This window comes from Macaca mulatta, chromosome 6 (assembly GCF_049350105.2).
Source record: "Macaca mulatta isolate MMU2019108-1 chromosome 6, T2T-MMU8v2.0, whole genome shotgun sequence".
Classification (NCBI taxonomy): domain Eukaryota; kingdom Metazoa; phylum Chordata; class Mammalia; order Primates; family Cercopithecidae; genus Macaca; species Macaca mulatta.
The window spans coordinates 101,904,217-101,926,495 of NC_133411.1; the positions used below are offsets into that span (position 1 = coordinate 101,904,217).

The 22,279-nt window shown below is 35.1% G+C and overlaps 1 protein-coding gene across 3 annotated transcripts in view; it reads right to left on the reverse strand.

Annotated features, from left to right (window-relative positions):
- Window positions 1-22,279, reverse strand: part of SKIC3 (SKI3 subunit of superkiller complex) — a 91,877-nt gene that overhangs the window by 66,137 nt on the left and 3,461 nt on the right. For 2 of the 3 annotated variants that reach the window (XM_015140451.3, XM_078004992.1), the window contains exons 2-11: window positions 20,986-21,057; window positions 18,665-18,818; window positions 17,167-17,257; window positions 12,966-13,109; window positions 11,586-11,677; window positions 11,078-11,153; window positions 10,453-10,593; window positions 6,842-6,940; window positions 6,616-6,724; window positions 137-277 (exon numbers count right to left, since the gene is read on the reverse strand). In XM_015140451.3, the coding sequence (XP_014995937.2) occupies window positions 137-277; window positions 6,616-6,724; window positions 6,842-6,940; window positions 10,453-10,593; window positions 11,078-11,153; window positions 11,586-11,677; window positions 12,966-13,109; window positions 17,167-17,256 (892 nt within the window). In that variant the 5' untranslated portion in view covers window position 17,257; window positions 18,665-18,818; window positions 20,986-21,057. Of the gene's footprint in view, window positions 1-136; window positions 278-6,615; window positions 6,725-6,841; window positions 6,941-10,452; window positions 10,594-11,077; window positions 11,154-11,585; window positions 11,678-12,965; window positions 13,110-17,166; window positions 17,346-18,664; window positions 18,819-20,985; window positions 21,058-22,279 lie in introns of all 3 variants that reach the window. The other variant, XM_078004994.1, reaches the window with a different exon arrangement.

Here is a 22,279-nt window from a genome sequence, read left to right on the forward strand (position 1 = left end):
AGAGTTCAAGGTATGTAGGTACATTTTTTCCCTTCCACCTTAGATATACATTCCTTAAAGAAAGGCTCAAAGATAAATGCTTACTGACTGAATAATAATTATACTTCATGTTACATGCCATACACTGTACATTTACCTTCTGTTAGGTTCCTAACAGCATCTTCATACTTTTTGTTTTGCAGTGCTTTAATGCCTAAGCCAATGAGGCCTGGACCACTTTTTGAATCCATTTCCACTAATCTACAACAATACTGCTGTCCCTCATCAGTAAGATTTCCTGGAATTAAAAGAAAAGGTTATTTGTGTGTGTGTGTGTGTGTGTGTGTATGTATATATATATATATATACATACATATATATACACATATATATCAAGTTTCTAAATGCCCAAACCCATATTCTTAAATCTCAAAATCTGCCTTTATATTCTTATGCATCCTTCACCACATGCTGATTCCAGAAATTCAAAAATTAAATAGACCAGCAAATGCAGAAAATATTAACGCTTAAATTAAAAAATGATGCTTTTTTATCTTCTTAAATACTGGAAGTAGAAACCACTTTAGGATTTCAGACAAGAAACCTGCTACTTGCCAGTAGACTAAGTCACATAGCCTACTGCTTGCCAGCTGTAACAATTTTGATTGTTAAATGAAGGAACCCTTGTCAAAGCAGAGTATCTTCCTCAAGTTCTCTTCCTAGGCAACCACGCACTGCTAGAGACATGGCAGTCAGATCCAGTGGACTCTTCCAGCATCCAAGGATCACAAGATAGGCGGGTTACTCATCAGGACACTGCACAAAGACTTAGTCACATTCCGCTTAAGTCTACAAATTCACCAGTACATTTCCACATTTTTCTAAGACAATTTTTTTCTACATAAGTGAATTGTGACACTTATGAAATAGTCATCCAATGCCTACATTTATTTTATTTTCAAATTTATTTTGGTAAAATAGTTTAGAAAACTTTATATATTTTGTAATATTTCCATTTTCTCCAATCTCAATCCCAGAAAAGCTTAAAAACAAACAAAAATTGGAATTTCTATTTTTAGAATAAATTGTGAATAGCATTCACAACTTTAAGAAATCATTTAATCATATAGGAGAATTCTTAAAAAGACAGACTACAACTTGAAGCAATAAATATGGGGGAAAAAAATTCCTGAAAACAAAGATCCAATGCTTTAATAACCATATAAAACATATAAGCCCAAACCACATGTAGAACATTGTTTCAGTCACAGATGTCAAAGGTAAATTATTTGTATAATACCATCTAGCTTACATGTTTCAAATTTTTGAAAACCATTTGCAAACCAATGTATAATCCATTAGTAATATGCAGTAATATGTTATACACTGATTTAGAAATCCAAGTTAGCACTAAAAATCAAAAGACTTCATAATGACTAAAGAGTTAAAACTTCAGTACTGTTTGGCAAAATACGAACACAAACTGGAAGAAATACTACTTTGATCAGTAAGCCAGTGAAAAAGACACAAGCCTGCTACTATTATGCTTCCAGGCATGAACTTCCTTGTCAATATGTTCTCACCATAGCTTCCATAAATATGAATCCAAAAATAAATATGCCTAGTTCCATACACCCTATATCCTCCCAAGAAAACTAGCGGATTTTTCCCTTTTGATCCAGTGGTATTGTCTAAACTAGACATTGTCTGCACTATCACAATCACTTGGAAGAGTTGTTAAAACACAGTCTGCTGAGCCCTATCCCTGAAGTTTATAGTTCAGTAGGTCTGTTTAAGACCTAAGAGTCTCCATTTCTAAGAAGTTACCAGGTGATGCTGATGCTACTGGTCCAGAGATCATACTTAAAGAACACAGGTCTATAATATTTGCTAATACCATATACCACCTTTACTATTAGTCTTATAACATGTATATTCTGCCTTTATTGCCTCTGTGGCTAAATGGTAACCTCTGGAGAGTAGAGACCAGCATGGCATCTGATACATGGTAGGTGTTCATTAAATTTTGTGATGATCCTTTAAAAATACCATCATGACTGATGTTCAAAAAGGCTTAGTCTGTTAACAGGTAACAGCTGAAAATTACTATAAAAAATTAAAAATCTTCACCATCCTAAAAAAAAAAAAAAAATAGCTACCAAACTCTTACCTTTTATCTGTACCCATCTGAGTCTAAACACTCTTCCTCCATAGAAACACAGTTTATGACAGACTACCTTGACTACATAAACTGCCTGTATTACAGGAAATATACCCGGGATGAAAATAGGAAAGAAAAATCATGCATCTCTCCAATGAACATCCATATTTAGGGTAGTTTAAACAACACACAGGTCATCAAAGTGTGGGTTGGTACATGAAAATAGTTTCCAAAAGGCTGAGATGAACATAAACGACTTTTAAAACAAGGTAAATCTTCCCAACATATTTCCTCTGCTAAAGCCTGGGAGCATAGCAATAAAAACAAAATAAGATTTGGGGAGACTATGTTCATGTTCGGCCCTGGGTAACAATTCTCTGCATATGACCCAGTGGCACTGAGAGGAATTCTCTATAGTGTTCTCAAAACTAGCAACAGTAATAACAACACTAATGATCTTTGTATAAAGAGACAAGGAATACTTCAGCTTCAACTCTCAATCCTTCTCTTCTTCATACTTATTCTTGTTGAGAATATTAGCTAAATAAATACCTTGGTGGAGGACAAAAACAGAGGAAATAGAATTCATTGCTTTTGAATTCTATTCATTGCAAATGAATAGAAAATTATTTACTTATCTGCTCTTTTTAACATTTAAAGGATTCTAAGGTTCCAGATTTAACAACTTTAAAACAGTCCGACAATATTATTTTTATTTCTCAAAAAAACAAGCCAGATTTGGGGCTAATGAATGTTAAAATTCCAAGGATAGAGGGTATTCTGAAGAGGTCCATGTTGGATGCTAAGTAATAACTATGAAATTCTGTTTCTTAAAGTTTACTACAAAAACAGTCAGTTTTTTAAAAAATCATTTCTGACATCCCAAAAAAACTATCTAATTTTTCTTTTAAATAAACCTAGCTTGAGAGGGGGGAAAAAAAAAACATGTACAATTTGGTGGCATTCATATCTTTATTTTCACCTGGATTTTCTAATAGTTTTAAAGCACAAAATCTTAAACCAGCTCTTTTCTGCTTGAATTTGAAGAACCAACCTTTCTAATCCTCCCCCATCTCAGTAACAAAGCAAAATAAGATAAATAAAAAAAGTCATTTAGCATGAAAAAAACATTTCAACAGATGACAACTGTGAAAGCCATTCACTACTTGTTATATGAAGCTTTACAAACTGAGTCATTTTGAAAATGAATATTCAATTCTCAACAGGCAAAGCAGGACAAAGGAGAAAGAAATACATTTGTTCTCAGTGGAAGAGAACCCAGTAATTAACTGCTGTAAAGTAGCAAATTCTGTACATACTGAAGTACTTTGTGGGAGGGTGGCTCAGACTTCAGAGACCTTACAATTCTCAGAAGTTCTTAATACACTAAAGTTGGGTTTAGAGGAGCAGTAAAAAGAAAAAGCATAGCAACCCATTGTCCTACATTAACTATTGAACTTCCACCTCAAGCATACTACTTTACCTTGAAATATACCTAAACCTAAATTGCTCAATTCCACAAATTCCGGCAACCAACAATTCAGAAAGGAAAGAACTCTTCCCTGGTTTTACCATATGTGTAAATATCCACATATACTCTTTTCTGCTGTGATACAGACCTCCTTTTCTTTCCATTCTACGTGATACAAATCTATAAGCTTACTCAAAAATGATTTTTTTCATTTAAACCAAGACACTTTCTAATCAATCAGTATAATCCCTTCACTATCTCTTTATTAGAGAACTTTGTCAACTACTGAATTTATGTGCAAAACTCTGTAGCCTATTTGTTGATCCTATTTTTTCTATTATTTTGTAGGCTTTTTAGAATATAAGGACAAGTCTACATTATAGTTACATTTATGCTTATTAAGAAAGCACTCCATTAGTCCTCAAAAAGAATTTTCAAAGTATTCACTGTGTCATTTGGCATGTGAGCAAGCCAAGACTGAGGTAATGGTGCAAACCATAAATAGCTGAATAAGAAATAAAGAGAAAAGAGTGAACACCAGCCATTAATTTTTCACTAACAACAGTAGCAGCAGAATAGGGAAAAATAATTGGTACCAGGGGCCATACAATAAAGAAAATCAGCCTACTTATCTTTGGAACACACTGAGTCTTACACTAAAATTGGAAGGATCTGGGTAATTTTGGAACTAAGCTTCCTATCAGGAAAAAAAAAAAAAAAAAAAACAAGACTTCATAAGTATGCTCCTTGTGCTTGGTGTAGCTCATCCTCCTCAGTCTCAGTGCAACACTCACAGTATTAACTAAGTAACCTAGGAACTCTTTCTTCTTACACCACTCCTGCCAGGCAGCTATTGCAGTTCTTCTCCCACCCCTCTAACAGCTTACTGTCCCCTCTGCGGGCTTCACTTTCTCATCCTACTACTCCCTAATGCACTTGGTCAAGTCTGCTTTCCTTTGTATACCTGCCTTTTCCTATTCTTTCCCCATCACTGTAATCTAAGCTCTAATTCAATCACTTTCATTTAAAAAGATAGCCTTAATAAAAAAACCTCACAATCATAAACTCAGTTGGCTTAATCTGTCAAGACAGACCATAATAATCTTTCTGAAATGCTCTTTCCCTGTCATCTGCGCTGTTTCTCATCAAAGTCCACCTTCTTCTCTGACCTCATCCCTTCTCTTTCTCCACTTACTCCCTTTCCCTTTTTCATCTCTTTCCCTCCAAGCCAGCCAGCATTGCCCAAAGTATAGTTCTCAGTATTTTTCCCTTTAGTCCTCCTCTGATGGCAACCATTCCATGTCATTTTCACCTACATGCAAATTACTTCCAAACCATATGTCTACCCTTAGTATCGATCTCTAATCTGCAAACCACTGATGGGCATTTCCCATTGACTGCCTTAACATCTCCTCTCAATAACCTACATTTCATACAAATCATCAGGCCATATTGAGCCAACTTTTCAGAAGAGGTGAAAGTTAAAATTGATATTTGCCTCTTTCCCTCTACGAAATCACTTTCATTTTTTCATTCATCTGTTCCTTTCTATCATCACTATCATACTCCTCATTCATTCAAACCTAGTGTTACTTAGTCTACTGGAGCTAGTCCACCTTCTATACAACCTGTCCTGCATACCATGTTAGTTTAAGACTTTATACTCTGCTCACTATACTTTTTATGTTCTCTTTCTCCTTATGGCAGTAAAAAGCACTCTCCTAAATCTATCTTTGACTCAGTTAAAGTAAGACAAAGGGCATCTGCTTCCACCAAAACCAGAGCTGAAGGTAACAGTGTTTTTTCATTCAGACACCAGGAAAAAAAACCAAAAAAGTAAAAGAGGACTTAAAAGGAGAGTTAAAGTGAGGAGAACTGAGATAGGTGCAATGGTCATTTTCTACCAAGGAATTTTCCTTCACAGTTATCTCTAGCAGTAGTTTTCAACCCTTTTTTCACTATGACACATGTAAGGGTCATTCATATACAAAGCATTCTCATGTATATACTCATTTAACAACAAAGTGAAAAAAATTAAATGGATAAGTAAAGCTCTGCAATAACTGAAAATCACTACCACACTGGTATATGTACTAATATTTCTATTTCAGTGACTGACTTCTGTGAACTTGTTCACCTCAAGAGAATACAGACATGAAATTCAGGTTATTAAAAAAAAAAAATGTATTCAGCACAGATACTGACCAAAAGGAAAGAGGCTGGTGGGAAAAACCAATATAGCCAACCTCTTGTAAACTGGTGGACTACCACTCCTGGACACAAGACATCCACAGCTACAGTTCTGCCAACTCCCAGCAAGCTAGTTGTCATCACTTCTCTCTTCCCCGCAAAGAAAGTACATGAAGATACAAGAGCATGAAGCATACACAGAGACAAATTCTCCCACTTGAATTTGCTCTATTTCATTAAAAAAGGAGATTCAGGAATTTAATTACTTTATAATATTACAGTATTCATAACAATGTTCTTATGACACTGTGATATAACATCAACACTGAGGCAGCTAAACTTTCCAAAAATCCTTTCTGTGATATTTATAGCTCTGTGTAATAGAGCCTGACCTACTTAGCCAAAATATATCTTAGTTATTTCTTCCACTATACTAAGCAAACCTATTTTACCATTCCTAAAAAATGCACCCAGCTCCACATCTCTGCTCATGCCAGCTGGAGTACATTTCCCCTACTCCTATTTATCTAGTATCTATAAAAAAATTCAAGACACCCTCCAATTCCCACCATTAAAAAGATTTCACTGATCAACAATATATCTGGCAACTCATAATTCTTCTGTATTACTGTACTTTCCTATATTTATTAGACTTTTCATGTACACAAAGACTACACATTATACTTCCTTTTATGTTCAGAAACACAGAAACAACACCTTAAACATGGTAGACACTAAAACATGTTTTGATTAATACCATCACTCACATAATCACACACCTCTAGGACACACACTATAATAAAGAAGAAATTACCTGATTCAATTAAATGCAAACAAAGCACTTCTAAGGGATACTGTACAGTAGGATAGATGTTTATCATTCCTTCACAGGCCTTCTTCAATCTAGCAGTCTCATGAGGCAACTTGAAAATATAAAAGCAAAATACACTACATTCTAGTAGTAGTAAAATGTATTTATGAACACTTTCCTAATTAGAAATACATACAAGTCACATTAGAGATTTAAAAAATCAACTTACTTTGGATAAACTCTGAATGAAATGCCTATAAAGCACTTGGTGATCTTCACTAGGAATCTTATCTGATAATCCCAGTGCATTCTCAAAAGCAGTTAAAAGCTGAAACAAATACAAAAGCTATCATCTGTATCATACTTAAATGACAAACGATTAAATGTATAAGACTCTCCTACACAAACTACACCTTCAAGTAACTGCAAATGTATTCTACAGTCTGACCCTGACAACTCCAATGAGGAAAAAAATGTATATGCAAGTTTTGGAATGCATTCTAACTCCAATTGGCCAGCAAACTGCACTGAACTGGTAAGTAACAACTATGCATTAACAACATTAATTTAACAAAACACACTTCCCAGTGCCTGCTGTCTCCTACAAAGTAGTCAACCAGAGTATAGTCTTATATGCTAGCATAGCTGCTACTGCTCACATATCATTTTTAAAACAATTCTTCTGAAATCACTAGCACGTTCTTTGAAATATCTTCAATGATAACAAATCTTCAACCTTTAAAAAATAGTTAAAAAGTTAGGTGACACTTTTGGCAAAAGAAAAGCAGAGATATGACTGAACTGAAATGAAACCACTTCTCTTATGCAGTATTAGCTGACTCTGAAGAACATTCCATCACTTCTCTTATGCAATATTAACTGACTTTGATGGCCAACAGGCCTTCTAAATATGTCTTGAATAAGAACAGAATACTAGAATCCAAGGCACGTGGTATAAAGCACTTCACACCACTCAGTTGGCTACACATTCTGCATTTTAAAATGAATACTCATGACTTAACACCAAAAAGCCACAATGTAGTTCAATATCTCAAATTTTCTTTGGAAAGTATGGTATAAAGTCTATACAAATAAGTAAATATTTACTGCCCTGATAAAGTTAACATAGCTCAAAACAGCCTAGCATAAAAGATTTTTTAAAACAGTAATAAAATTATTCCAAATGAAAAATCTGTGATACATTTTTTTCTAAATACTCAGTATTCAAGGTAACAATAAATCCCCCCATTCTTTTATCTGTTGTTAACAGTTAGAAATCAATTCTTAAAATCATAAGTACAATTAATTCTCTGTCATGGAGGAGGGTAGGATAGACAATCCAAAAAGTTACTTTACTTATTTTGGAATGTGTTTGATAATTCTGGTAACCTACACTATTTTAAGGAAAATAATGAAGTTATATTATGATATTATATAATTTAAGAGAAACTGCTAAGCTACCTAATTTTGTCACTGCTCAATTTTTTCCACAACTGAATATATGCACAGATAAATCATGTTATCACACACAAAAAAGAAATCTTATTCTCATATTTTTATCCCCAGCTCTTAGGACACTGCCTGACACATAATAGGTAGTCAATAAATATTTTCTGAATAAACAAATTAATGAGTGAACAAATGAACACATATACAAATAAATGAACTTCCTATCCTATATAGGACCTATATTTGTTTATTTAAAAATTCCACTCAGTTTAACAAGTGTACATTAACTATTTACTATAATAAGAAATTAAGTTGACTTTTAAAGTTACAAATAAAAAAAGGAGAATGATAGATATATTTTCCAAATGTGGCTCAAAACCAATTTTTTTTTAGTCTTTCAAAAAATTCTTTTCAATTACTTTAAAATCTGCACCATAAAGACTTTTTTTCTAGGCATAAATACTCTAAATATTAAATATAAATACTCTAAACAGTGGAATTGTTAAACCTCAAAGTAATTCAGTACTCTTAGTTCAGAAGTGTAAAGAAACACACCTTTAAAGGTACTACTTTTTAGACACCATAAGCAGTGTTGTGAAAGTCAATTTTCAGTTTATTTTTTATAGTGATTAAGTTACTGATGTATTGCAGATTCTTACGAACACAAGGGAATGAAATTCTGATACCATGAGTACCACCAATTCCACTCCATCCAGACTCTGCATGAGACTCAGGCCAATAATTCTGACTTTATCTAGAAGAGCCTCTATGAATTTAAAATTATACATTTACAAAACACCTAGTCTAACATACAATCCTTTTTTTTTTTTTTTGAGCATCCATTGAATCATCATTAAATGTCCTATTTCCAAGGTAATTCATGTACTAATATCCAGAATCTATAAGGAACTTAAACAAATTAGCAAGAAAAAAAACAACAATCCCATCAAAAAGTTGGCTAAGGATATGAATAGAAAATTCTCAAAAGAAGATACACAAATGGTTGACAAACATATGAAAAAATGTTCAACATCACTAACGATCAGGGAAATGTAAATCAAAACCACAATGCGATACCACCTTACTCCTGCAAGAATGGCCATAATCAAAAAAATAAAAAAATAGATGTTGGTGTGGATGAGGTAAAAAGGAAACACTTCTACATTGCTGGTGGGAGTGTAAACTAGTACAACCATTACGGAAAACAGTGTGGAGACTCCTTAAAGAACTAAAAGTAGGCTAGGTTCGGTGGCTCATGCCTGTAATCCCAACATTTTGGGAGGCTGAAGTGGGCAGGTCACTTGAGGTCAGGAGTTCGAGATCAGCCTGGCCAACATGGTGAAACCCCATCTCTACTAAAAACACAAAAATTAGTCAGGCATTGTGGCACATGCCTGTAATCCCAGCTACTTGTGAGCCTGAGGCAGGAGAATTGTTTGAACCTAGAAGGCAGAGGTCGCAGTGAGCCGAGATTGTACCACTGCACTCCAGCCTGGGTGACAGTAACACTCTGCCTCAAAAAAAAAGAACTAAAAGTAGAACTACTATTTGATCCAGCAATCCCTCTACTAGGTATCTACCTGGAGGAAAAGAAGTCATTATACAAAAAAGATACTTGCACATGCATGTTGATAGCGGTACAAGTCACAACTACAAAAATATAGAACTAGCCCAAATGCCCATCAATCAACGAGTGGATAAAGAAATTGTGATATATATATATATATATATATATATATATATATATACATACACACACACAGACACACACACACACACACACACACACACAATGAAATACTACTCAGCTATAAAAAGGAATGAATTAATGGCATTCGCAGCAACCTGGATGGAACTGGAGAATATTATTCTAAGTGAAGTAACTCAGGAATGAAAAACCAAACATCATATGTTCTCACTCATAAGTGAACATATGAATAGAACATTGTATGTTCTCACTCTAAGTTATGAAGACACAAAGGCATAAGAATAATACAATGGACTTCGGGAATTTGGGTGAGGGTGAGGAATAAAAGACTATAAATTGGGTTCAGTGTACACTACTCGGGTGACAGGTGCACCAAAATCTCACAAATCACTACTAAAGAACTTACTCATGACCAAATACCACCTGTGCCCCAAAACCCTATGAAAATTAAACATAAAAAAAAACTCCATAAAAAGAAATAAACTCAGTAAAAAACGAGCAATGATGTGAACACACACTTCACCAAAGAAAATACACAGGTGCAAATAAACACATGAAAAGATGCTCAACATTACTAGGGAAATAGAAATTAAAATGACAATGATCAATTATGTTTCTATTTTCTAAATTCAATTAAATGATCAATTTTCATGAACAAACTTATGGAATAAATGAGTCAATACCATTTGCTGAGTTTCATTATTCTGGTCCTCCGTACTTTCAGCCAGGAACTGAGTCAATTTTCTCCATAGTTGATGAAGCTCTTGGTTGTCTGCACCTTCTTCCTGCCGTGTTTTTATCAACTTGTGCCATGTTCGAGCCACCTATTAAAGAAGGAGATTTTAAATTATTTTGTCCAAAATGTAAAAATGTCAATAAACATGTAAAATCTGCAAATAAAAACATTTTTATCTGTTAATATATAAAAATCGCAAAAGCACAGAACCCCATCTATTTTTATTTTATTTTATTTTATTTTATTTTTTTGAGATGGAGTTTCGCTCTTGTTGCCCAGGCTGGAGTGCAATGACACAATCTCGGCTTACCACAACCTCCACCTCCTGGGTTGAAGCGATTCTCCTGCTTCAGCCTCCTGAGTAGCTGGGATTACAGGCATGTACCACCATGCCCAGCTAATTTTGTATTTTTAGTAGAGACAGGGTTTCTCCATGTTGGTCTGACTGGTCTCGAACTCCCGACCTCAGGTGATCTGCCTGCCTCAGCCTCCCAAAGTGCTGGGATTACAGGTGTGAGTCACCGTGCCCAGCCCATCTATTATTAAAAGAAGTCAGAAAATCATTCACCAACCTCTAGGTGTTTCTTTTCTTGGTAATATAGATCCACAAGTTTCTTGCAGACATCACACCACTTCTGTTTGTCAACACTTAGAACAAAACAAAACACACACACACAAAAGGATTTTTGAATCTGATTAATAAAAATAACCAAGGACTTAAAACACTAAAATTTAAGTATTCCAATAATAATTTCAGGTACTATTTTAAATTAGAACATATCTTCTTTCATACTACAGTAAAATTTTCTAAAATGAGCTCCTCATAAAAAAGAAAAGGTCTAAGAAATATTATCTTCTATTACATTGACTGAAAATAATATCAAAGTTCCAAAATTAGTCAGTCCTCTTACTAGTAGTGTTTTGATTCTACTTCAATCACAAAAGATTCTGTGACAAATGTTTGAAAGAAAAAAGCCTCCCAATTCCCAGTAAATGTTGGAATACTTCTATATGAATTTTAATCAGTTTATTAAAATTCAAGCTTTGAAAGAAACTGGCCTTTCCTCATACATTTCTTACCTTTCATAAAGATCTAGGAGCTTTTGGTAAACACCGGGTAAGTCATCCTTAGCATTTATGTGATTATATTTCTCATACAAGTTTGCTAACCCCTAAAAGAAGAAGTACTCATGATTATTCTTTTTCCTAAAACATTTGCTGTTCTCACATTCATTTATTTTGCCAAATAATATGATAATCTATAAAGATTATTTATGAAAAAGATTATAATTTACAAATGAAATGATCTGTCTGGGATTTGCCTCTAAATATAATAACTGGGGGTCTGAGGGCACAGGTAAAGTGGATATTGTTGAGTATGGGTGACAGGAATAAAGAGGTATACCATTCCCTTTTCTTTTGAAAATTGATTTGAAGTGCTTCACAATAATAAATACTTTTAATGGCTATTTCGCAATCTTCCCATGTAAGATTACTATAAGACACTATTTTTTTTTAATTTCAGCATGTGTTTTAAAGTGTTTTATTGCAATATCATTGACATATAAAAATTGTTTATTTTTAAGGTGTACAACTTGATATTTTGATATATGTATTCACTGCGAAATGACAACCATAATCAAGCTAACTAGCATAACCATACTACATAATAGCATTACCATTGGTGGAGAGGGTGAGGGGAGGTGAGAAGATTTAATTTTAAGATCTATGTGACAATACTTTTATATGATATAATCAAACAAAAAAAAAAATCAAGTAGTCTGTGAAAATTGTCACTTTTGCTTTAAAGAAGGATCAGATATCCTAAACCACTCAGTCCACTATAAAAGCATCAATTTCTCTAAGTTTGTTACCAGATATCCTCAAGTTCTTATTCACATGAACCTAAGACAAACAGGTTCATACTCTCCAGGGCCTACAACATTGAATTCATCAGTTTCAAAGGTGTGATTGAGATACCAAACAAAGTTATTAAATGTGAAAAAGTTGGAGAATCTAAGTAAAAACATTAAGGCCACTAAGTAAGAAAAAAGAATTTAACTTGCATTCAAAGATAGAAACATTAAACATTTTTATATTATTTTATTTTTCGGAAACATTAAAAAAACATTTCTTTTTCCTCAAGTAAGCATGAAGAATGATATTATGGACAAGTCTTTTATATGCACATATAACTAAAGTAGAGATTTATATTTGAGTGCTCACATTTGAAATAATCTATTAGGTAGGATGTTAAATAGTGTTAAACAACATCCTTCGCACCACTTTTTTTCTAAACTAACTTTTAGGTTTAGAAAACCAATAAATTTAAATTTTTTCTTATATGGGGCAAATGTAGGTTTAAATGCTTAGTTTAGTGTTGAAACCTGTATTTTGAAAAATGTAAAAAAAAAAAAAATCCATTCCCATAATACAGAAAAAAAATTTTTTTCTACATACCTGCCAAGCTAGTAATTGATCTGGCTCTAATTCAGCAGCTTTCTTATAGGCACTCTGGGCCTGATCAGGTTGTTCTAGTTCTGCTGCAGCAACACCAATAAAAACCCAGGCATTATAGTTATTTTTCTCTTGTTTTAACACTGTCTGATTTAAAAAAATAATAAAAGAGCAAGTCAGTAAATTTTGGAAGCAAATGAACTAACAATAACAGAAAGTCTACTTATGAGTCAGGAAATCCGTATCTACCACTAACAGGGCAAACTTCAGAATGCCATTTAACCTATCTGGTTTCAGTTTCCTCAGGGGAAGGAGCTGGACTGTATGAGTGACCATAATGGCTTTGAAATAACAGGTGGTTTTTTTAAAGCTGCCCAAGTGATACTGACACCTCCACCAAATGCCTCCCCATGCTCTTTGACAATACTGGGTATAAAAAGAACAGTAACTACTCAGTCATCCTGCCTGTCTCCATACTGCTACTAGTCAAACTCACAAAACTGTTCTCCATCTCATTTCACTTAATCATACTCCATCTCATTTCACTTCATTTCCTTCACCATGATAGTTTCCCCATATTAGACACACGGATTTTTCTCGGTTATAGACTAAGAAAGTAGATTCACCCCGATGTGACCATACCAAATATGTTCAAAATAAATAGTGGCAATGAATGTTTAAACAACACATGCCACCTGGAATAAAAATCATATGTAGAGATAATTGCTTTCAGAAATAACAACTACTTGCTAAGGTAAAATAAAATAGCTTGAAGCAGTTAGTTAAGTATATTCTAGGGAAAGAAAAACAAAACCGGTAGCTGAAATGAAATTAACTTCTTAAGGTTTTACATTACTCTAGAGAAAATAAGAATATTTCCATGAGTTAAGCTAGTCATATTATTTGACTTGAGTGCATCCACATAACACTTCTAATAATCTGTCCCTAATATGCAGTACAAGCTCCATTCTATTTGTGAACACACTGATTACACAAATTGGGTCATTCTTGTCACCTGACTAAGTCAGAGTAAAGGGAACACCGGGGAAAAAGGCACTCAGGCCTCATAGCACCTGCTCCAAGATTTAAATTTTCCAAAAGCCCAGCTGCTGAGAGGGCCTGCTGTAACCCTAAGATTAGTTTTCCCCGGTAGCTGCCATGACTCTAAGTCTAGTTTTACCTACCATCGTCACTCACCAATCAGAGCCTGCCAGCTCCCAAAAGCTTCTCTAGTACCAGTGAGCTTCCTTTCAAAATAATACACAACATTTTTCTTTCCAATAAAATGACCAACCTTCTCTTTGTTCTTCAGACATACAAAAGACCACTTAGCCTGTGTGCATATGCCCGAAATTGCAATTCTTGCTTCCCAAAATAAAATGCAATTTAAATATTCGTGTCTCTATTTATTTTGACTTCAACATAATAATGCTGCCTCCTAACAAACCACAACAATGATGCAACTACCAAAGTTAAGCTCTAAACACTGGCGCCTTATTAATGCTTATGTTCCCAACACTAGCTACAATGGCTGGCACTTAACTGCTGAACAAAATGCAATAGTCAACCAGCAGTTAGTTAAATACCGACTATCTGCCTGATGACCAGATTCTTTTCAGAATCTGAAATGGATGTTTAAGAAAATAATTATCGGCTGGGCGCAGTGGCTCACGCCTGTAATCCCAGCACTTCAGGAGGCCGAGGTGGGCGGATCACCAGGTCAGGAGATGGAAACCATCCTGGCTAACACGGTGAAACCCAGTCTCCACTAAAAATATAAAAAATTTGCCAGGTGTGGTGTTGGGCGCCTGCAGTCCCAGCTAGTCGGGAGGCTGAGGCGTGAACCCGGGAGGCGGAGCTTGCAGTGAGCCGAGATCGCGCCACTGCACTCCATCCAGCCTCGGCCACAGAGTGAGACTCCGTCTCAAAAAAAAAAAAAAATTATCAACAATGTGGTGAAAGCAGGTATGAGACTCTGAAAGAACACAGAGAAAAAAAGTACGGAACTCTGCACAAACTGGAGAAGGCTTCCCTGAAGAGACACTCATACCATGTGATAAAGAGCCAAAGGCAGACAAGGTGACGATCAGACAAACCCACAGCAAATGCAACATTCCTTTACTCAAAAATGCATTCAGTCTCAACCAATATTCTGGGTTACTGCACATTAGTAATCAGGCATTTAGAACTGATCAGCTATCCATCTGCATTTTCTAATTGGGTCTCTCTAGTATAAATTATTAACTATTTGGTGTAATTCGTATCTGAATTTTGCAGAAAGCCTACAGAAAGAAGACAACCATGGTGGTGCTATATATAACTGAAACGTCCATCAATTAGATAAACCTAGTGCTGAAGGAAACAGTCCTTCTTCCCTTCTTGTACTCCATCCACAACCTGTCCCCACTTGGAACACACGGCCTACCTTCTACTAAATCAAGATGAATACTATCATGGCCTTGCATCCCTGCTGGGCTCCATCAGTCACCACCAGAAACCTAAACCTCACAAGGGTATCCTTTATCTGTTTACTCCTTAGACTCATCCTCATATTGCCATGTATACCCCCCAGTCTTGCCCAATTCCCTCCCTACCACTCTCCTAAATTCTTCATTGTGCCCTCTGAAACTCCCAATCTGGATCAGGCAAGTTCCCTCCATATTTTTAACCTTTCTTTTAACCACACCAAGTTCTGCCTCAATGAAAACATGGCTAATTCCCCTAGAGATCCTACAGATTGCAGCTGACTTCTTTTACAGCTCACATGCCACAGGCCTAGGAGATGAGAAGCGGCTTCTCCTCGCTCGCACTGTCACCTACAGTCCTCTTCTGCTCCTTCCTCCTTCAGCAACCCCACTGCCTTTGAAGCTCAGGCCATCCAACTATACTACTAAAAACAGCCTTCTTGCTGCTACAGTCTACCAACTTCCTAACTCCCCTTTCCTTCAGTGAAAATTCCGTATCCTTCTTTTCCACCTCAGTGCCTGTATTCATTCTAACCTTCATGTTGATGTCCCATTGAACACTCTGGCCTCTCAGTTACGTGACCTCCACGCTACTCACCCATCCAAAATCTGAATTTCCAGCACGGTACTCATCTGCTCCTCTCCTACCGTCCCAGTTCAATTACTGTAGTGGACCCATGGTAACAAATCTTTAACCTTTGATTTCTCTAATTTTTTCTATCCTAACCCCTTTTTCCATTGCCTATCAGCCCACTTCTCATTTCTCATTCCTCCTTACCCAGCTTAGACTCCAGGACTCACCACTGTCATCAATCCCTTGTCATCACAACCTCAACTCCTTTGCATGTCTTTCCTCTCATCTTTCTCTCCATCCACACTTGAACCCCATCATGCCCATCTCCAAACCTGGGAAGCTGAATACGAAGAGAGAAAACTACAGCGGAGTTCATTAATTTCACTTTAATAGCTCGAAACTTCAAATGAGCAATCACTAGGGCCTGCTAATCTTTCCAGTCCTTACTAGCATGTTTGTTTTCCCACCATGAAAAAAAAAAAAAGAAGCTATTTCATACCTTCTTTTATCTCAAACCTCCTAACCAAGTCTTCTCCCAGTCTCATCTTATACTTCGCCAAGAAAATAGAAGCCATTCGAGAAGAAAGCTTTTCCCATCACCAAATCTACAAGCCCAACACTGTATGATGGGCACCTATCTTCTCTCCTGCTAAGATGGAAGAAGGATTAAAGGGCTCCCTCAAGCTTTGGATCCCAGAGTGTCTCTCACCTACTGATGACTTTACTCCTACCACTACCCTCTGTCTCTCCCCTGAGTCCAATTTCTCCCTCTGAATGGAAACATTTCCATCAACATAAAAATAAGCTTTATAATCTTGATTCTCTCATCCACAAACCAAATAGAAAAAGAACACTAACATGCCATTAAAAAATGAAAACTTTAAGATACAGTAGCATTCCACGATACAACCATCAAAAGACATTTATGGGATATTCAGGTTTTCACAACTTGGTTTTGGTAAGTTACCAATACAGAGAAAATTAAGTTTGGCAAAGGTAGTTTATCCTGCTAATTGGAAGCTAAATGTCTAACCATTCTAATGGTTCTACTAAATGGCTTTACCCCTTTTGTTGTTTGGACAGTAAATAATTCACATATTACAAATCAACAATGTTTATAAATGGGCAACATACTTTTATTGTGGAAGAAAAGAATACTGGTTACCTTACAGTGTTTCAAAGCTTCTTTGTATTCTTTGTTTCTGATTGCATCTCTAGCACTTTTTAGAGCAGTCTTCACTTCCTTGCTGGACATTCTGTCAAGGCAGAAAGCCTGAGTGAATCTACAGTAATACCTACCCGCCCGTAAAGGTTCCAACAAACTTAGTCATCTGGAAAGGGAACCTGAAAAGAGAAAAGACTCCTTCTATCTGGAACAGTCTTCCCTCTAGCATATAAACAGTTTATTCCTTAACCTCTTCAGATTTGTACTCAAATGTCATTTCCTCAATGAAACCCTCCCTCTACATGCTATTTTAACATTTTAATCTTGCCATCCCCCTACTCTCAACAACCCAATATTTCCTGAACCCTTTTCATTGCTTTATTTTTCTTGAAAGCATTTGTCACATTTAATATACTATATATTCTACTTATTTAACCTATTTATTTTCTGGTCCCAACCCCCACAAGAATGTAAGTTCTATGCAGGCAAGAATTTTTTTTTTCACTGCCGCATCCATAGGACCTAGTATCTTACAAATTATAGATGATCAATTAATAAGTATTGAAATTGAGTTATATTTGATTTACATTCATTCTCCATATATTCTGGCTAAAATACAAATGATCTTGTTGATCAGAACTCAAAATACATACCAATCTCAATCCAAATCTCCCACTCTATACAAAGCAAGATCCCGTAGAATAAGCCCAAGTCACAGATAAAACACCAACACAAATAATTTCAGTGACTGTGATAGGAAAGTTTAAGAAAGCATTGTTTTAATGCTAGTTTCTGTGAAACATAAATCAGGATATTAACTTTCTTCACAATAAGGATTACTATAGGATTATTACCCATACTTTCTCTAAAGAAAAACAATGTTTAAGCTTGAATGGAAGCAATGGATAATGCAAAAGGGTTGTACACTAATTTCAGTCATAAGAAGATATTTTAATTAGTAGATAATTTCTTCATTTAATCTTAATATATATTAATTTTAAATAAATTAGCATATTTTAAGATTTCACAACTTATTCTGGCTTACCTGTAAACAAGTCTAATTCAATCATAATTCAATGTTGAAAAAAAGAAACATTTGTATTTTCTGTCAGTTCCTCTAATCTCATAGAAAGGTAAAACAAAGCTGGGGTAAATATTAAGTATTTATAGGTTTCAGATGCTCAAGGGAGTAAAATGTACCAAAAAGATGAATCACTGACATGGTAAACTGACAGTCCTTTCTATCCAAAGAAGAAGCTAACACAGAAGTATGAGACCAAAGAAGCTCGAGAAGTTAGATATATATTTTTTAATCTTTTTGACTTAAAAAATGTTAGGATTCAAAATAATAGAAAAATTAAGATACCATAAAATCAATTTATCTACAGCTAGAACCAGATTTCCTAAATAGGCAGATAAGTAACTTTTTTGCCGAGTTACAATAATTATATAATTTAAAGCACCATATTTCATATGTTCTTGATTTAGAAACTACTACCTTATCTGAAATTATCTTGGTATATATTTACAGGTGAAACCTTCAGAACTTTTTTTGTAGTTTGCAAATCTTGATTGGAGTAGGTAACAAATTTCAATGCTGATTTCACAATTTTCTCAAACCAGTTTCCTTTGGTTAAAAAAAACCCTGCAGACTAAAAAGAAGAAAATAACATCAAGGATGATGACAACTGATCTAGACCAATAAAAAGAGACAAAAAGAGGTACTCAAGTAAAAAAATCAAAAGATGTCCAAGTTGAAAAGGAACAAAAACAGTCTCAAATTAAAAACAAACAGAAGACCACAACCATTACATAAGGAGGAAGTTCACCATCTCTTCTATCACCCAACATTCAAGAGGGCACGTATACAAACAAGGTAGAACCAACCACTACTAAACTACATGCAGCCCCAAGCTATTTGCTATGCATGATATAAAAAATATATAAAGAATATAATCTAAGTCAAGAGAAAGACTTAAGACATATAAGTCATTCAGTAATCAAATGCTAAACTAAGGGTAATGAGTGGAAGTGCAATAGGAATTTAGAGGAGGAAAGGTGTGTGGCGTGATGTTATTAACAGCTACTATTAATAGAAGAAGACAAGACTTAAGAATGGAGGGAAGAAGGAAAATTGCTGTACTCAGAGGCAAATGCATTAGCAAAGTGAGAGAAGTGGGAATGAGTTGTGGTAAGTATAGGAAACAGTGAGAAAGCCATGCTGAATGGATCAGAAGAGACTTATTAAAGAAGAGAAGAAAATTAGGTTGGATAGGTCAAACAGAGCCTCAGATTACAGATCCTGAAAGTCAAAAAGACAAGTATGAACTAAAATACAGCAGCAAATAGGAAGCCATTAGGAATTTTTAAGTAGGTTGTTTTTAAAGACCACTATATAGAAACAAATACCATTTTTCTCTTGGTAATCAATTCTAATATTAAATATCCTTCAGTATCTGTGTGTCTCCATATGTAATTACAATTCTTCATGCTACAATGGAATCCTCTATTCTTCTCTTCCAATTTCTTCTTCATTTGATGCAACATTTAACATAATACACTAGCACTGAGGTCCTCTCTCACTCATGCATACACACATATATGTATGTACGTAAGTTTCAGAAGGTTAATTTCTAAAAAGACAAAATAATCTGCCCCTTTTCAACCCTAAAAGCTACTTCCTTCTTTTTTTTGGGGGGTGGGGTGGAAGGGAAAGGTCCATTCACCAATTTTCTAAACAAACCCTTATTGAGATCCAACCATCTACTAGGTACCACTTAAACTCATTTTCCTTCCAAGGGTAAAAACCTACTACCCAAAATGATTCCATGTAACCCCATACTTCTCTATTTTGGATATTTCCCTTGATTCTAAGGATTTCTAACATTTCAAAGAAACACCTAGCTCTCTTGCAAGAGAGGGAGATGTCCTTTAACATTCTTCCACAACATAACTCCCTATTAATTCTTCCCTCTTATACCTCTCCTCCCACTTTTCTTCTCAATCTCAACTGACTTTTTAAAAACAAGAGTATTCATTTTGTACGTTTTCACTCAATTTTTTCTATTACCAACCCAAAATATATATATTTTTTTTTTGAGATGGGAGTCTCGCTCTGTCCCCCAGGCTGGAGCGCAGTGGCGCGATCTGGCTCACTGCAAGCTCCGCCTCCCGGGTTTAGGCCATTCTCCTGCCTCAGCCTCCAGAGTAGCTGGGACTACAGGCGCCCGCCACCGCGCCCAGCTAATTTTTTGTATTTTTAGTAGAGACGAGGTTTTACCATGGTCTCGATCTCCTGACCTTGTGATCCGCCCGCCTCAGCCTCACAAAGTGCTGGGATTACAGGCGTGAGCCACCGCCAGGCCAACCCAAAATATTTTTATCCGACATAAATCAAGCATAAAAAGTGGCAACGATGGCACTTAAAAAGAGTTAGAAAGTGACAGTCATGCCATAAAGGCAATGATATTCCTCAAAGACAACATATATAGGTAAGTGAACTGATATGTCCTACTGTCCCCAGTTGAGGCTATGAAACCTTAAATAATATTCCAATATACTCATATAAAGATTTCACAAAGCTAAAACAACAATAACAATAAATAGTAATGATAATGATAATGGAAGCTAATTACAGAAAGGAAAAAAATGATACCTTTAAATCTAATAACAAAAGGTATTTTGTGATGATCCATAGTCTGACATTAAAAAAAAAACAAAAACCTATGCCATTAAATCTTTCTTCTGAAAGGAATGAGTAAAAACAATCATGAAGTAAAAATAGATTCCAATTTATTATTTAGCATTCTAGACACTTACCTTTTACCTATTATTACTACCTCTATATTCTTCCCAAATTGAATTTCAGATTGTTCCTTACCCATTTTCCATCTAAATTAAATAAAAACAAGTATGAGACAGTCATATAAAAAGGATGACACCCACAACCCAAAACCTTCTAAACTTTTTAAAGCATCAGATTCAATTTTCATAATTCATAATTTAAAACAAGAGAAATAATTATGTACGATTTTTAGTATTTGTATTCTTTCCCAGAGAGACACTAATCTTAATCTCCAAATTTCTAAATTGGTCTAAACTATATTCCTAGGGTCTCAGATGATAAAAGGAAACTTCTATAAGAGATCAGAAGGATTTTGAAAAATCATTTCAGAAACCCAAAATACACTGATGTCAATATAAAAAATGGAGGCAAAAAAGAATATCTACTATTTCTGTGCCATTTTCGCTTTGAATCAAGGACATCTACAGACAACTATGGGGAATTATTTACACCCAATTTGCAGCCTAATTATATTAGAATAGAACTTTGTTCTAAGGAACATAAGGAGTATAATATAATACAATTATATTAGTTCGTAATCTAATGAAAACAGAGAAAAATTTTTAATGTTAATAATGCATTTAAATAGTCATTAAAAATAGTAACACAACTAACTACACATCTATAAGTTCTAAGAATATTTTGATAGCATCCCTGAAGTGGCTTCTGTCAAACAAAAAATAATCTAGAATGGTCCCTGGAGAGAATGGAGGTGGTTTTGAAAAGTTGAATAAAGTGAAAAAAACATGCTACTTCGGAACTAGGAAGTAAACAATGTTTAGGCGAGGCAGGTAGGGATGAACAAGGAATGAAAAGTTTCCCTAACCAAAACACTCATTAGTGATCTACCTAAATAGAAGTATAAGTTCAACAGCAAAAAGTCTTACTGGTAAGAAAAGAAAGTATGGTAATCCAAACAATGTTTAGGAAAGTAAGATAATAGTTAAAAAAGAAAAAAAAGTACTAACTTGACTATTTCACTGGCTTCTTTAGCCCTGGTAACACTTGGCTGCCCTCCTCATCCAATCTAGTTTTAATTTATCACTCAGTCACTTCAGCTCTGTTCTTACAAATTACTCTAGATCCTGTCAGCCCCCTTACTCTGTCATATCCACCCACCAAGGCTTACTCTAGTTGAGAGTGAGCTTAGGAAATCAAATGGATCTAGGATCAAAGCCATTCGGCCTTGGTTAGCTGACTTCATTACTCAAAGCCCATTTCCTCACTGGTAAAGTAAGAATTGCATCACTTACCTGACATAAACATAGA